This window comes from Elephas maximus, chromosome 3, assembly GCF_024166365.1.
Source record: "Elephas maximus indicus isolate mEleMax1 chromosome 3, mEleMax1 primary haplotype, whole genome shotgun sequence".
In the NCBI taxonomy this organism is placed as follows: domain Eukaryota; kingdom Metazoa; phylum Chordata; class Mammalia; order Proboscidea; family Elephantidae; genus Elephas; species Elephas maximus.
This window is the reverse complement of record NC_064821.1, coordinates 125,431,831-125,449,826: the sequence shown is the minus strand read 5'-3', so window position 1 is coordinate 125,449,826 and position 17,996 is coordinate 125,431,831. Positions and strand designations below refer to the sequence as shown.

General features: G+C 40.8%; 1 protein-coding gene across 3 annotated transcripts in view; it reads right to left on the bottom strand.

The window, feature by feature from the left end:
- Positions 1–3,290: 3,290 nt before the first annotated feature.
- Positions 3,291–17,996, bottom strand: part of AK5 (adenylate kinase 5) — a 401,842-nt gene continuing 387,136 nt past the window's right edge. For all 3 annotated transcript variants that reach the window (XM_049875613.1, XM_049875612.1, XM_049875611.1), the window contains one exon: positions 3,291–4,033. In XM_049875613.1, coding sequence (XP_049731570.1) covers positions 3,965–4,033 — 69 coding nt within the window. In that variant the 3' untranslated portion in view covers positions 3,291–3,964. The remainder of the gene's footprint in view (positions 4,034–17,996) is intronic.

Genomic DNA, 17,996 nt, shown 5'->3' with positions numbered 1-17,996 from the left:
TCCTACGCATGTTGGATGCCTCTCACTTAACCTGACAGTATGCCTTGTTCACCCTACCCTCCTTTTTGTTTAAATCACAGAACATAATTTACTCAGGTGTGAGGAACAATTTTTTAATGAAATATAGAAAATAGCGTATCACATGTAATGAAGATAAGTCTTGTTCTGTAAAATTTATTAAATATCAATGTGGCATGCTATAAATTGTATTTCGTACTGTGGATAACAAAGTTTGAAGGCCACTGTTTTAGGTGCACTGGATGGAATTGGGTGTCTCCAGGCTACAAGTAGGTTTTTCCGGAAGACTTTGGAAACATTGTCCTTTTTAGGATGTGTTTATTTTTATTTCTTGCTTCAGTGAAACATGTGCTTCTGTTACATGATCCCAGAAAAAATATAACTTAAACTCCCCCCCCCCCCCCCCGGCCCACAGTTCACCTAGCCCATTAAATGCACTTTTGAGAGTTGTATCACATTTAGCTTCACAAGGACAGAGACCATCCAGGGCCCTGGCCCTTCATAGATTCCTAATAAATATTTGTTGGTTATATGACCAACATTTTGGTGAGCTACAAACACTGCCTTCCCAGGGATGTGGAAGGACTGAGGAATTGTATCCTCTCTCATCTGGAGGGTGTGGGTCAACCCTGGGTGGCTAAGAAGGTTTTGGTTCTCTCTGGGACCCTAGTTAGGCCATGTATCTTGATTCTCTGCCATGTTTTAGAATGATGTAACAAAAGGTACTGGAGTGAAAATTCTGGGTCCTAACCCCAATTGTGGAAGCAAAGCACTCAATAAATGTTAACAAACTGCCTTTCATTGAGCACTAGGAACTAGTAAATGATTCATATGTATTACTTTGTTTAATCCTCACACTCCTCTATTAGGTTGCTTACTGTTATGATCTCCATTGTACAGATGAGAAAACTAAGGAACAGAGAATTTAAAATATGTTAGCTCTAAATACTAAATAATAACTACATAGGGGATACAAAGCCTCTGCCCTTATGGAGCCTTATAGTCTAATGCAGAAGGACAAGCAATAAACAAGTACATAAAAATATATAATTTTAGGCAGAGATACATGCTATGAAGAAAAATAATGCTGGTAAAGGGATAGTGAGTGATAGAAGAACAGGGAACAGTCTGCCATTTTAGATGGAATAATCAAAGAAAGCCTTGATGACGGGTAAATCTGAGTTTAGGCCTGAATGGAGTAAGGAAATTAGCCTTGTGGATAATCTGTAGGAAGGCAGAAGGATAGCAGCAAGGGCCCTGAGCCAGTAAAGAGGTTGGCTTGTTCAGGGAACATGAAGATGGCCAGTGTAGCTTGGGCCAAATGAGCAAGAGGAGGGGGTAGTTGATAGGGTCAGAGAGGGTGCAGGGCCAGAAGAGGGAAGGCTTGAATGCAGGTCATGGTAAAGGAGTTTGGGTTGTGTTCTGATGTCTTCTTCATACACGTGAGGTCTACCAGGTCATTTTTTGCTTTAAAATCCATGACTTTGAAGTGGTGCTGTCATTTCAAGCCATTCAGATCAGTAATGTGTTTTAGAAGTTCTATAGAAGGCTTGAGTTGCACCTCTAGATACTCTTCAGGAGCAAGGCTATTAACCCCTGCTGATGTTTTCTAGAGGACTGCCTGCTACGGGCTCTGAAAGCCGGAAAGCCCTGGCTGGGCTGTCTGTTGCCTGCTGCTTCATTTCCCTTCCTCAGGCTGTGAAAGCCGTAGTACGCATGGACCATGTTTGCCAGTATGAGGTGTGTGTTTAAAGAATGTTAATAAATCCCTATATCGAATCATATTTGATGTTTTCTGGCATAACTGATGATAATTGTCATCCTGGAACCCTCTGTTACGGATTGGATTGTGTCCCCCCAAAATATGTGTTGTAAATAACCTCGATGCCTGTGGTTATAATCCCATTTGGGACTGGGTTGTCCTTGTTATGTTAAATCAGGATTAGTATAGGGCGTGTCTTGAGTCAATCTCTTTTGAGATATAAAAGAGATTAAACAAACGAGAGCAAGCAGAGATGGGGGAAGAGAGATGCCAAGCCACAGGACGATCTCCTAGGAGCAGAAGCTCAGAAGAGACAAGGACCTTCCTCCAGAGCCAGCAGAGAAAGCCTTACCCTAGAGCTGGCGCCCTGAATTCAGACTTCTAGCCTCCTGAACTGTGAAAAAATAAATTTCTGTTTGTTAAAGCCACTGACTTGTGGTATTTCTGTCATAGCAGCACTAGAAAACAAAGATACCCTCTTTTTAAAATTGGCTCACATACTCCTTACACTCCCCTAGAGAGTGTGACAACTTACATAGTAATGAAGGATCTGACAGCTGTGTGAGTTGTAGGATCATGCCCTTTTTTGTTAATAGAGACCTAATTGTAGCCAAAGAAATTTAATTTCTTTTCTTAAGCAAACACTGATATTTCTGTTTCTAGATAATTTCTCTGCTAGAGAAGAAGGAAATATGAAAATTACCATGTATCATGAATACACTGAAGAGTTCTCTGTAATAGATCAAAATTGCTCTATAGCCAAAATTAAAACCATATGGACATACTGTAAATCTCAACCATTACTGTGTTTGCTTCAATTTCTTTTTGCAATAAGGTTTCAAATGCTTTCCAGAGTGAAGTGAATTGCAAATAAATAGAAAAGAAAGTTATCCTGTCTTCCATTTATTTTATTTATACATATCCATTTCAAGAAAAAAAAATGACTTTAAAAATACAATGCTGTCCCAGAAGTGGATTCTTATCTGCACAACCGTTGAAGAAAAAAATATATGTATCATGCAAACTGAAAGTATAGCCTTTTGTAGTGACTGAGTGGAATATGCAGTTATTCCATTAGTATAATAGCTCTGATACTGCAACTGATAACACAAAAGAAAACCCAAACTTCACTGGCTTGATGCAAGGAAACACAATTTTACATGTGGGTATGATAAGGTTTGCAATAATTTGGAAAGGGTTTGTATGAAACAAATACAGCACTGGAATCCGCTAAAGACTGCTTACTGACATGCCCTTCACATCAGTTTTGTTATTACTACTGTTTTGTTTTGTTTTTTTTTTACTTGTTTGGCAATGATAATAAGTAATGAAAGCAATAAAAAGATAATGAGGTGATCATTTAAAATTAAAAGTTGAAATTTAATTGATGTCCAGTAAATGAATCATGCTTTTAAAATTATTTTTGGCCATCTGTATAAATTTATAATTGCTGAAATGCAACACCATATATAGAAGATAATAGGTTATAGAATTTATCCAATTTGTTCTCTTAGCCTTTATGACAATATTCCAAGTAACCAGTTTCCTAAAAAGGGATAGAGAAATATTGATAACTAGTCTGGTTTTTGCTGTCTTGCAAAAGCTATAAAGTTTCACTTTTTTTTTTTTTTCCTGTCAAAGTGCTTGTTTGATGCATCAATAAGGTGTACTCAGCCCACCTTCTCTGGCTCTGAGCCACTAGTGGATGACAGTTGAGGAAACATAGCCCCCAAGGACGATGCCCCTCCCCCCACACTGAGGACCTTCATCTGAGAACAGCACATAAATCTTGGGGAGAGGAAGGAAGACGTGATGGGGAGTTAGGGATGCTAACTCTGTTGAGTAGAACCAGATGATAGACTCCAGCATGTCCCAGGGGCACAACGGACACAGACTGGCACTGCACTGCTGTTCACTGCTACTTAGCTCTCAGAGTGAACTACATGATAGAAAAGTGAGCGTGCATGAGTGCAGACAACTGTCTGAATTACGAAGAAAAGGTTTGACAATACCAAAATACACCATGCATGATTTCCAGATACGTCTCAGGTCAAGCTGGGAAGCAAACAGCAATGTTACGGTTTGAGAGGACACAACAGGCTTAACTTGAAACATATTGCCTTAAGGATGAACCTATAATATTTTTCTGTCTCCATTCTACTTAACATACATGCATCTTTGCCTTCAGAAAAGAGAGTCAATTGCTGTGCAGACTTGAAGAAAAACTTCCTCAGGTGTTCCCTCTGCATTTATCTATATATAAAAGGAAAAGAGAGAAAGTTAGTCTTGAGATGTTTGCAAATAAGATCATTTTCAACAAAGGAAAAAAAAATGAGCAGCTTATCATTTGCTCTGCATAATTTGAAAACACAAGACTCTAAAAAGCCACAGAGAAAAAAGTGAGAAATAGTTTAAAAGTTAGGTGCCCTGTTTGAGATATAGTATCGTCAGGAGTCATGGGAAAACTTTGGAGTTACTTCAAATGTGACTTCTAAGTGTTCTCCAACATCTGGAGCAGGGGTGAGAATACGGCAGGGGTTGAGAGGAAAACAAATATTTTGGGGAACTCAACTTGCAGGTGTGCTAAGGGGTGGAGTTTGCTTAGAGATGAAGTGGTGATACACCAAGGTAAGGAGCCAACAACAGAGGAGGTAGGAAAGAGCTGATTTCTGGAGATGAAGGTACCAACCCTCTCAAAATTTCCTAACACTGTGCTGACCACTTAGCTATGTTCCACCACATGTGTAGCATCTACAGAAGATAGAGACCTGGTGATCCACATAAGGCCATGGCAGGTGGGGGAGCTTACCGAAACACAGCTTTCCAGACCTCATTTCCAGAGGTTCTCATCTGACAGGTTTGGGCTGGGCCTGGAAATCTGCCTACTTCACAAATTCCCCAGATGATTTTGATGCAGGTCATCTTGGACCACATTTTGAGAAACACTGGTTTCTTCAGCTCTTCTCTACCTACCTGAACCTCCTTTGTGCAAACTAGTTTCAATTTCAAAACCCCTAGGCTGGCTCTTCATTGATGGCAGAGGAAAATGGAATTCTCAAACCTAAAGGAATCTTACGCACTTAAGCGCCCCAGAAATGAATATAACGATGTGCATAGAAGCATTGTTTGTGATAGCCCCAAACTGGAAAAACACTAAATGTCCATCAGCAGTGGATGGATAAGTAAATTGTGGCATAGTCATGAATTGTGTCCCCCCAAAAATATGTGCTGTAAATCCTAACTCTGTAACCTGGGGTTATAATCCCATTTGGGAATGGGTTTTCTTTTTATGTTAATGAGGCAGTATTAGTGTAGGGTGTGTTTTTAGTCAATCTCTTTCGAGATATAAAAGAGCAGATTAAGCAAGCTAGCAAGCAAGAACAGAGGAAAAGACACATGCTACATGACTGCCAAGGACCTTCCTTCCCTTGGAGTGCAGGGAGAAAGAGAGGCTTCCCCTAGGGCTGCTGCCCTGAATTCAGACTTCTAGCCTCCTAAACTGTGAGAAAATAAATGTCTTTTCATTAAAGTCACCCATTTGTGGTATTTCTGTTATAGCAGCACTAGATAACTCGGAATCAACTCGATGGCAATGGGTATAAAAAAAAAAAAAGGGTATGGTAATGGAAAAAAACCTAAAACTACATTCAACAGCATGGATTAATCTCACAAAGTTAAGGGAAAGAAGCAAGTCTGAGAAGAATATGCATATAGTGTGATTCCGTTTATATAAAGTTCAAAAACCAGCAAACCTAAACTATATTGGTTAGGGATCCATAGATAGGGAGTAAAAGCATAAAGAGATGCAAGGAAATGAATCACAAAAGTGGTTACTTGGAAAGAGGAAGGAAGATGTGATGGGGAGAGACATAGGGTGGAACTTCTGTGATTCTCTTTTGTTTCTTGACCAGCATGGTGGTCACAGAGGCGTCCATTTCATAGTTCCTTAACTTGTACGTGTTTGGAGCCCTGGTGGTGCAGTGGTCAAGAGCTTGGCTGCTAACCAAAAGATGGGCAGTTCAAATCTACCAGCCACTCTTTGGAAACCCTATGAGGCAGTTCTACTGTGTCCTAAAGGTTTGCTATGAGTCGGATTTCACTCGTTGGCAATAGGTTTTTTTTTTTCTTTTGTATGTATGATGTATCTCACAGTAAGGGAAAAATAAAAACTTAAGTCTTTTTTTCTTCTTATAAATGCGTGTCATAATTTATCCTTATCTAAGAAAAAGAAAAAAAACCCGTTGCAGTCAAGTCAACTTAACCACTATGCCACCAGCGTTTCCTTATCTTTATAGAAGAGTCAAATATAGCAATCTGCAAACTTGTTTGTCTCCCCAGACTGGGGCCGTACATCAGGAATGCGGGAACTTTGCCTTTGGCATGTTTATGTCCTCACAGCATCTTGTCTATTGCTTTACCTCTCCTCCTCTTTTCAGCTAACAAACATTCCCTGAGTGCCAACCATGTGTTATATGTTGGAGATACTAAGTTGAACGAAACGCAATGGCCCTGCTCTCAAAGATCTCACAGCTCAATGACAGAGACAAGTAACAAGAATTTACACTGTTATGAAGTAAGCACCAGATGCTATGGGTAAAGAGTCACCTTACACAATCTGGAGAGGTCAAGGAAGCTTTCTGAGGGAAGTAATCATCATCATTTAAGACGGTAAACATTACCGCTAATGAAGTACTTGCTATATGCCAGGCAATGTGCTACGTGATTTTTATACAATCAAGTAATCCTAACAACAGTCTTAGGAGACAGGTATTGTTAGCCTCATTTCAGAGATGAGGAAACTGAGGCTTTGAAAGATGAATTAATTTTCCCTGAAGGTCATATAGCTAAGTGGTTCAAAGCCAGGTCTCTGACTCTGAAGTCCTTGTGCTTATCAACTACAACTAGTTCAAAATGGCTGGAAGGTTGAATTTGAAGGGGGCAGTAGCAAGGAGTGAAGTTGGGATGGTAAGCAGAGATTGGGCAATGAAGACGCTTAAGTATCCTATTACAGGAGAATAAAAGAAGCCATGTAAGGGTCTTAAGGAAGGGCTGACATGATCAAATGTAGGTATATAGCAAATCTTTGATAAATACTTGTTTAATTGAAAAGACACTGTATTAGAAGCGTTAATACCTGGTACTATCCTCAGTGAACTTCAGGACTTGGACTAACCATTCAGTCTTTTGATGTCTCAGTTTCCTCCTCTATAGTATGAAGGGATTGACCAAGGACTTGATAAGCTCTAGGTTTGGTTCCATCCCTGATATTCTATGCTATTTCAAATCCAAGTTCCTATCAAAAGGCATCAGTATTGTTCAGTTTTGTTTAGTGTTGCCATTTAAACTTGGCCTAGAGGAATAGGTGTGTATTTGAATATAATAAAGACGATCAAGGCCTTTCTCTATGAATGGAACAGTATATGCAAAAGCATTGAGTCCTGAAACCACTTCGATTTTTCAGAGAACAGTGAGCCATTTGTTGAGGATAGAGCAAACGCTGCTTGGATTGGGGGATGGTGAAGGAAAGGAGGCTGGAAAAATAGGTTGGGATGAGTTTGTGACCTCAGGTCCCAAGTTCTCACTACACTGTCTTCCAGTTGAAGAAGATGGAGATAGTTGGGCAGAATCTACATTGACTTGAACACAATCCATATTGCTCTGACTTCATTTCTGCTCTAACCTACTATGGACTTTGTCTTCTAGGCTATGGGGAATTCCTGGAGGTTACTCAATAGGATAATAACGTGATCAGATGTGTGCAAGCAGTGTGGAAGATTGATGAGTGTGGAAACCTGGGAAATAATAACATCTGTGGACACTTACCTGTCAGTTTGTCATATGTTGTGGCTTCCGTGTTGCTGTGATGCTGGAAGCTATGCCACCACTATTTCAAATACCAGCAGGGCAACCCGTGGTACACAGGTTTCAGTGGAGCTTCCTGACTAAGATAGACTAGGAAGAAGGACCTAAGGATTTAGGTCTAAAAAAAACTGGCCAGTGAATACCTTATGGATAGCATCAGAACATTGTCTGGCATAGTACTGGAAGACAAGCACCTCAGGTTGGGAGACACTCAAAATACGCAAATTGAAGTTGAAGAAAATTAAAGCAAGTTCACAAGAGCCAAAGTATGACCCTGAGTGTATTCCACCCAAATTTATAGAGACCATCTCAAGAAGAGATTTGATGTTTGAACACTAATGACTGAAGACCAGACAAGTTATGGAATGATATCAAGGACATCATAGATGAAGAAAGCAGAATGTCATTAAAAAAGATAGGAAAAAAAAAAAAAGACCAAAATAGATGTCAGAAGAGACTCTGAAACTTGTTCTTGAATGTAGAGTAGCTAAAGCGAATGGAAGAAATGATGAAGTAGAAGAGCTGAACAGAAGCTCTCAAAGGGCAGCTTGAGAAGACAAAGAAAAATATTATAATGAACTGTGCAAAGACCTGGAGTTAGAAAACCAAAAAAGGGAAGAACATGCTCAGCATTTCTTAAGCTGAAAGAACTGAAGAAAAAATTCAAGCCTTGAGTTGCAATATTGAAGGATTCTACAGGCAAAAAAATGAGTGACACAGGAAGTATCAAAAGGAGGTGGGAGGAAAACACAGAGTCACTGCACCAAAAGAATTGGTTGATGTTCAATTATTTCAGAAGGTAGCATGTGATCAAGGACTGATGTTACTGAAGGAAGGAGTCCAAACTGCACTGAAGGCATTGGTGAAGAACAAGGCCCCAGGAATTGACAGAATACCAGTTGAGATGTTTCAATAAACAGGTGCCAGCCTGGAAGCACTCGCTCGTCTAAGCCAAGAAATTTGGAAGACAGCTACCTGGCCAAGTGATTGGAGGAGATCCATATCTGTGCCCATTACAAAGAAAGGTGACCAAATGGAATGTGGAAATTATCAAACAATATCATTAATATCATATGTGAGTAAAATTATGCTGAAGATAATTCAAAAATGGTTGCAGCAGTACCACAGTTTTATGCAAATAACACTCTTCTTCTTCATTTGTTTGCTGGCCGAGCCCTCCCCACCTCGAGGCATCATCACGAGGGCCGTGATGTCAATCCTCTTCCACAAGTTGCTGTAAAAAATAAACAAACAAAAAACTAGCATAGCGCTCTTACAAAAATACCTCACAGAGGTGGGTAGGGTATAGGCAGCAAACAAACACAGAAGGTCTGCATTATTTCCACAAAAATACAGTACATCCACAGGGAACTGCCAGAAATTCAAACTGGATTGAGAAGAGGACATGGAATGAGGGTGAAATGAGAAATATCATTGGTGATGTTAGATGGATCTTGGCTGAAAGCAGAGACTACCACAAAGATGTTTACCTATGCTTTATTGACTATGCAAAGACATTGGACTGTGTGGATCATAATAAGTTATGGATAACATTGCAAAGAATGGGAATTCCAGAACACTTAATTGTGCTCATGAGGAACCTGTGCATAGATCAAGAGGCAGTCGATTGAACAGAACAAGGGGATACTGCGTGGTTTTAAAGTTAGGAAAGGTGTGTGTCAGGGTTGTATCATTTCACCATACTTATTCAATCTGTATGCTAAGCAAATAATCTAAGAAGCTGGAGTATATAAAGAGAAACGCTGGAGGAAGATTAACAACCTGCAATGTGCAGATGACACAAAATTCCTTGCTGAAAGTGAAGAGGACTTGAAGCACTTACTGATGAAGATCAAAGACTACAGCCTTCAGTATGCACTGTACCTCAACATAAAGAAAACAAAACTCCTCACAACTAGACCAATAAGCATCATCATGATAAACAAAGATTGAAGTTGTCAAGGATTTCATTTTACTTGGACCCACAATCAACACCCATGGAAGGAGCAGTCAGGAAATCAAATGACATATTGCATTGGGCAAACATGCTGCAAAAGACCTCTTTAAGGTGTTGAGAAGCTAAGGTGTCACCTTGAGGATTAAGGTGTGCCTGACCCAAGCCATGGTGTTTTCATTCGACTCACATGCATGGGAAAGCTGCACAATGAATAAGGAAGACTGAACAAGAATTGACACCTTTGAATTATGGTGGTGGTGAAGAATACAAAATATATCATGGACCACTAGAAAGAATGAACAAATCGCTCTTGGAAAAAGTACAGCCAGAATGCTTCTTAGAGTGTGGATGGTAAGACTTTGTCTCATGTACTTTAGACATGTTATCAGGAGGGATCAGTTCCTGGAGAAGGACATCATGCTTGGTAAAGTAGAGGGTCAATGAAAAGGAGGAATGCCCTCAACGAGATGGACTGACACAGTGACTGCAACAATAGGCTCAAATACAGCAAGATTATCAGGATGGTTCAGGACTGGGCAGTGTTTCATTCTGTTGTACATAGGGTCACTATGAGTCAGAACTGACTTGATGGTACTGAACAACAATAACAACACGGACAGGTGAGGTAAGAAAAGATGACTAAAGACAATAAGGGGAGAAGTGCAAGACATTGTGTGCCACTGAGTCATAGTGACCCTATAGGACAGAGAACAACTGTCCCAGAGGTTTTCCTAGGCTGTAATTTTATGGAAGCAGATCACCAGAGCTTTTCTCCCACAGAATGGCTGGTAGGATCAAACCACCAATCTTTCAGATAGCAGCCAAGCTCTTAACCATTGTGCTACCAGGGCTCTTCAATGCAAGACGAGGGTCCTGGCATTCAAGATAGAAGAGAAATTCTACAAATGGCCTGGTTCACCGTGTCACCCATCCCAAGTCAAGAAACTCTGATTGTTGTTCCTGGGTGACTTTAAAGTAGGGCTTTAGGGTGGAGGTGGAAGTTGGATTCTAGTTGGCTGAGAAGTGAATTAAAGATAATGTGTCTGGACTGCTCGTTCCAGAGAACAAGGAACAAGGGGAAAGCCGGACGTGGGTGGGACCAGTAGGTTAAGGCCAGAATGAAGGGGGTCATTTATTTTACAAAGCACATATTTAGATGTAACAGTATACAGTGGTATGTAGTAGTCTCTGTATTTCTAAAAAAACCAACAAACCCTATGTATCTGTAGTTTTGACATTTTTCTGGTTGCTAACAGTCTCATTAGTGCCTTTATTGGCTCTGCTGCCCAAGCCACTTCACTTGCCCCTGAGAGAGGCTAAACACACAAGAGAGAGGAGCTGACTGATGGGCTGATGGGGCAGGTCCTTAAGTATATCTTGGGATGTGGGATTCAGAGTCGAGGTAAAGGGAGGATGAGCCTTGAACAGGAGGAAGGATCCTCTTTCTCTGAATCAGGAGTCAGGGACACAGGGATGCAGGAACTTGGGTGTGTGGGAAGGAGAAGGAGCGGAAGGCTGAGGAGTAACCATTCTGTTTCCTGTCAAGGAGGTTTTCTGCTGAAGGTGATGATCTTTAAAACCCTTCTAATCTCCGCATTCATGCAGGTCATAATTCTATGATTTAAGAAAGATCAGATGTGGAAAGATGGCTGGCAAGGAGAAGGCCTCTTGCCTTCCCAGGGGAAAGGAAGTGACTTGGACAGCTGTAGCAAGAAAAGCTGTACTGAGATACAGTTAGAAATCAAAGAAGTGCCAAAAACTTCAGATGGAGAAGAGGTTTCTAAAAATGTAAGAGAATAGCATGTACCACTGCATAAAATTATTAAAAAAAAAAAACCCAGGTGAAATGGATAACTTTCCATGAATACATAAACTACAAAAACTTACTGAATAAGAAACAGGAAACTTGAATAGACCAAGAGCCATGAAAGAAAAGGAAAACACAGTCAAAGATACAACCCCGCCAAAAGGCAGCAGGCCCAGATGGTTTTATTAGCAACTTTTCCAAACTTTCAAGGAACAAACAATGCTCACTTTTTACAAACTGTCCTAGAATTCAGAAACAGGTGGGAAGCTACCCAATACTTTTATAAGGTGAGAAAACCCTGAGTCCATTAGTTGAAAAAAGTATTACACAAGAAGAGAAAACTATAGGCTCATCTCACTTCTAAAAACAGATGTAAAATGCCTATTAAAAATGTTGGCAAAAACAGAGAACCCCTGAGAGAGCAGGAGATCAGTGGGATAAAAAAAAAAATGTTGGCAAAAACAGAGAACCCCTGAGAGAGCAGGAGATCAGTGGGATGCAGACCCCAAATTCTCATAAAAAGACCATACTTAATGGTCTGACTGAGACTAGAGGAATCCCGGCAGTCATGGTCCCCAAACCTTCTGTTGGCCCAGGACAGGAACCATTCCCGAAGACAACTCATCAGACATGGAAGGGACTGGACAATGGGTTGGAGAGAGATGGTAATGAAGAGTGAGCTACTTGTATCAGGTGGACACTTGAGACTGTGTTGGCATCTCTTGTCTGGAGGGGAGATAGGAGGGTAGAGAGGGTTAGAAACTGGCAAAATTGTCATGAAAGGAGAGACTGGAAGGGCTGACTCATTAGGGGGAGAGTAAGTGGGAGTATGGAGTAAGGTGTATATAAGCTTATATGTGACAGACTGACTTGATTTGTAAACGTTCACTTAAAGCTCAATAAAAATTATTAAAAAAAAAAATGTTGGCAAAAAGGCTGCAGTGGACAAGCACTCTGCTCTACGACCCTCAACAGAGAAGCCATGCCCAGAATGCATAGAATGATGAGTTGGTCTGTTAAACATCTGGATGTGGCATGTGGTGAAAACAGCTGGGGAAGCCCCATTTAGAAATCAAGACTTCCTCTCTGCAGGGAGAAGCTGTAATTTTCGGCCCTGCTTCTTGACCTTGGAGATGAGCTTCGCTTCCTGATAAAAAAGACAAGGACACACAGCTCAACAGCTTGCCATTTCATCAGTCTGCAGCTGCTGAGCTATGCTGTGCTGGCAGCATTTTACTCCAACCTCTTTGTAGAGCATCTGGTTGACTTTTTTCAGACTGGCCAATTTTATGCCCCCTGGAGAGAATCTGTAAGAGTTGAGTCAGGATCTTGGCTTGTTTCTATGAAAGAGGATTAGCTCTACTGCTCAGTTCATCTGGAGCAAGGCTATCTTTGACTCTCTGTGGAATGGATGGCAGCCTTGGATTCATGGATGGCTGAGGGGGCTGTGGCTTGGTGACTTTAGGCTCCAGTTTAAAGGCAACAAAAATGCCAGAGGGTTCTCACTGGGCTATGGGAAGGTGTAGTTTCCATGAGCCTTATAAATATTCTCTTTGCTAGCCCCATGGACCCAGGTCTCCTTTGGAGTGAAGTGAATTAAACATTATAGTGTAACTTGGCATGGATGTGTTGAGAGTGGTCTCTCCTTTTTTCTCCCACCCAAGGAGTCAACGATTTCATAAGTCCTATTCATTCTTCCTCCACATCTCTTTCACCTTTGCCCCTTTCTTTTTCCCATTTTCTCTGCCCCAGTCCTATTTCAGAGCCTTTTTTAAAAATATCTTTTAGATATAATTCACATACCATAAAATTCACCCATTTAAAGTATACGATTCAATGGTTTTAGTACATTCACAGTTACGCAACATCACCAAAATCTAAGTTTAGAACATTTTTATTATGGCCAAAAGAAGTCACTTACCCATTATCAGTCACTTCCCATCTCCTCTGCTACCCACTCACCCTGAACAACCATTATTCTACTTTCTGCCTCTATAGATCTGCCTATTTTGGACATTTCATATAATTTGAATCATACAGTATGTGTGAACACCCGAGTTAATGTAAATGTGCAAGACATGTCTTGGGATGTCTGCCCTCCTCACACCTCTTCTCAGGGAATCCGCTGCTACTCACAACCCTGCAGAGTAGTCACCAGGATGGCAGTGAGGATGTGAGTCTAATCAAGTCCATTGACGAGCTGATCAGTGGTCTACAAGCTGCGTGGCCTCACTCAAAATACCTGAACTAGACCAAGCCTCCCTTTCTCAGGAATTTGAATTATAACATAGGAATGTGAACACAGTTTGAGGAGAGAGCCTCAGAGAGAGGCAATGAAGGGAGAAAAAAGAGCAGAGCAGAAATGCGGAGGGAGGCAGTGAACTTGACAGAGATGTGAGACCTTGGCTTGCCTCCTTTTCTCTTTTCTGAGGCTTTGTTGCGTGAGCCTTGGATTCCAGTGTGGCTCCTCTCTAGCCTTACAATAATCCTCTCTTTTTAGCTGTGCTAGTTTGAGTCCTGACATGCTAGAACAGTGTCTTAGTTGGCTCCCTGTTGTTCCTCCCTCATCCTGCTCTAAACCATGTAATTTCCCCTGCAGAGGCCACCAGGATTTTTATATAGGAGGGATGAAGCTGCTTTTCCATAGCACACAATCTGTTTTTACTTAGAAGTACATGTACTGGGGTGGGGAGTGTTAGACAGAAGATGATGAAGATTATTGTGATGAGCTAAAGTCCTCCAGGCTACCACTGTCCCCCTGACTTAAATTTCAGAGTGGGACTTTTGCTTCAAGAAGGTGAACTCAAGTTTGTCTTCTCTCCTTCTTGTGATACCCATTTCAAAAAGTAAAAAAGGAAAGAGAACAAGAATCGGTTCATCAGTAAATGAGAGATTTCAAAAAAGTCTGGAAGATGGGTGCAAGTATGTTGATGGATGAAACAGAAGAGAGGGCATTCCATCCCCAGATATTTGCAAGGGGGGCTTCAGTGAGGTGAGAGTCACTCTCCCCAGGGGATTCCAGGGAACACTGGGTCAGGAGGTTCAGAGTGCGAAAGGGCAGAAAACAGAAGGGTTGATTGAAAGTTTGTATGTGGAACACTGCATCAGTCAACCTTCCCTTTCCTTTCCCACTTGCAGATGCTGACAGATCCAATTTATTTCCAGTAAAAATCTGCAGGCCCCTTTTTTAGAGAAACTGGATGAAATTTCTGTCCTACGGGAGTACTAGGATTTCTGGGTTGAGTGTTCGTACCCCAGAGTAAAGCCTTCCTTATTCTGGTATCTGGTTGCCCTCCCCTTTGTCCTAGCTTATTGGCTGAATCCCAGCTTCCCACCCTAAAGAAGTCAAACCTCATCCATGTACGCAAACTCCAAGCAGTCTTCTTATTCAGGGGAATGATCTAAGAGGAAAACAGACCCACATTCAAAACAGCTGAAAACCAGCCACCTACAACAATCAATTCATTCTTCTTTCTTATAATATGAAAAAGCACAAGAAACCCTCTATATACGAAAACAACCAGTTAAATGAAAAAGAAAGTCCAAAATAAGCAAAGCAAACAACTGTCCTTGGAGGAAGCAAAAATAATTCATGAAACAGAGAAAAACTTTGTAAAATCCAACTTTATCACTGCTCTCAGAAAGATATTACATCCATTAGATAAGAACAGGATGCACTGAAAAAAGAACAATGTGAGAAAATGTTTTGGAAATTAATACATGATTGGCAAAGTGAAACATTCAATATAAGGGCCAATACCAGAAAAATATAAGGGCTAGAAATTAAAATTGAAGAACTCTCCCAGAATTTTAAGCAAAGAGACAAATAAATGGAAAGTTAAAGAGACGATCAGTCAGAGAATGTCAACATAAGAGGCCCAATAGAAATGTTTGAGAGAAAAGAGAAAATGAACAGTAAGACATTATCTAAGAAAAGAAATTTACCTAAAACTGAAAGGCCACTAAGTATTGGGCAGGGGAGGAATTTAAAAAAGTCCCACATCTAGACACATCCTCATGGAATATTAGAATACCAAAAATCAAAAGAAAACCCCACAAGCTTCCAGAGAGAAAAAATACATCTATGGCCTACAGGAGACCTTGATTCCTACCACTCTCCCCCTGAATTTTAGCACCGGCCTTCCCTCTACACCTCCAACAAACTAACTCATTTCCTTTGCACTTGCTGTTCATTTTGCCTGAAATGCTTCTCTCTTGTCCCCTGATATATGCTTGGCCCCTTTCCTCACTTGACTGAAGCCTCTGATCAAAGTCAAACCCTCAGAGTGGAACTTCCTGAGAACCCGACCATCCTATCCAAATAGCAACACACTCCCGTTCTCTTTCACTAACTTTATTTTTCTTCATAGCACTCGTTACTGCCTGGCAGTATATTTTATCTATCTATCCATCCATCAGTCCACCCATCCATCCATCAGTCTGTCCGTCCATCCATCCACCTATCCACCCACCTATCCACCCACCCACCCACCCACCCACCCACCCATCCATCCATCCATCCATCCATCCATCCATCCATCCATCCATCCATCTATCCATGCACCTACTCGCCTGCCTACCTACCTATCCAACTACGCTTATTGTTTTTCTACTCTACTGGAATGTAAGTTTCATGAAGGAAGGGCTTTGTATTATTCATGCTGTGTCCCCAACACCTAGAACAATATCTATCATGCAGGAAGCATTAAAAAAATACTTGTTAAATGAATGAATGAAAATCAGACTGGCTCAGACATCATCAATAATACTGGATGTTCAGAGGCAAAAGGGCAATGCCTTTAAAGTTCTAGAAGAAAATTATTTTAAATACAGAGTTCCAAACCCATTTCAGAATTGCAAAAAATGTATTTACTTCTTATGTACCCCTCCTAAGAGAACAGGTTCAGGTCATACCTAAAAAAGAAAAGAAAAAAAAAAAAAAGACAAAAAGTAGGAAAAGGAAAAATATGGGAGATAGGAAATGATGGAATTAACCTGAATCCAAAGAAAAGAAATTCCAAAATGACATCTGTGTAATAGGCTTTGGAAATAATCAGCTTAGGCCAGAAGAGGAAGTTGGAGTGCTCAAGGAAACTGAGTGGATTCCATGCAATGCACAGAAGACAAAAGTGATACAAAAAGTTTCTTCCTTCAGTAAAAGAATAACAAAAAATATTTAGAAATTGGTCTCAACTCACCTGGAGCAAGGAAGAATGAAGAACACCAAAGATTCAAGGTAATTATGAGCCTAAGAGACAGAAAGGACCACACAAACCAGAGGCTACATCAGCCTGAAACCAGGAGAACTAGATGGTGCCTGGCCACAACCGATGACTGCCCTGCCAGGGAACACAACAGAGAACCCCTGAAGGAGCAGGACAGCAGTGGGATGCAGACCTCAAATTCTCATAAAAAGACCAGAATTAATGGTCAGACTGGGACTAGAAGGACCCCGGAGGCCAAGGTCCCCAGACACTTTGTTAGCCCAAGACAGGAACCATTCCCAAAGCCAACTCTTCAGACAGGGATTGGACTGGAATATGGGATGAAAAATGATACTGGTGAAGAATGAGCTTCTTGGATCAAGTAGACACATGAGACTATGTTGGCATCTCCTGTCTGGAGGGGAGATGAGAGGGCAGAGGGGGCCAGAAGCTACCCAAATGGACATGAGGAGAGAAAGTAGAGGGAAGAACTGTGCTATATCATTGGAGGGAGAGCAATTAGCAAGATGTATGTAAATTTTTGTATGAGAGACTGACCTGATTTGTAAACTTTCACTTAAAGCACGATAAAAATTAATTAAAAAAACATTTAGAAACATTAGGAAAAACAAACAAAAAAAAGTCTGAATATGAAAGAAGTGAAAATGTGGCAAGATTTAAACAATTGATGAACCCAAGAAAAGGGAATTAATTTGACCTTGATGCTGGGAACATTTTTTATGCAAACATCCTCTGAGTATTGCTATCTTTTTCTCTCTCTTAACTCTGCAATGAGCAATTACTCATATTGTCATAACAGTGTAAATGTTGTCCACTGGTTCTCAGCTTTTAGTCCCAACCTCCATCTACCTTGGCCTTCCTCCAAACTGTTATGCATGCTATATATAGTTAGAGTGATCTTTTCAAATGCAAAGCTAATCATGCCAATTCCTGTTATGAGTTGAATTGTGTCCCCAAAATACATATGTTGTAAATCCTAAGCCCTGATGGTGAAGTGGTTAAAGCACTTGGCTGCTAACCTAAAGGTCATCAGTTTGAACCCAACAGCCATTCTACAGTGGGAGAAAGATGTGGCAGTCTCCTTCTGTAATGATTTATAGCCTTGGAAACCCTATGGGGCAGTTCTACTCTGTCCTATAGGATTGCTATGAGTTGGAATCCACTTCATGGCAATGGGTTTGTTTTTTGATTTTGGTATTCTTGTAGATACAATTCCACTTGGGAATAGAGTTTTATTTATTATGTTAATGAGGCCATACAGTGTAGGGTGTATCTTAAACCAATCACCTTCAAAATATGAAATGAGCAGATTAGGCACACAGAATCGAGCAGAGATGGGAGAAGACAGAAGCCATGCCACATGAA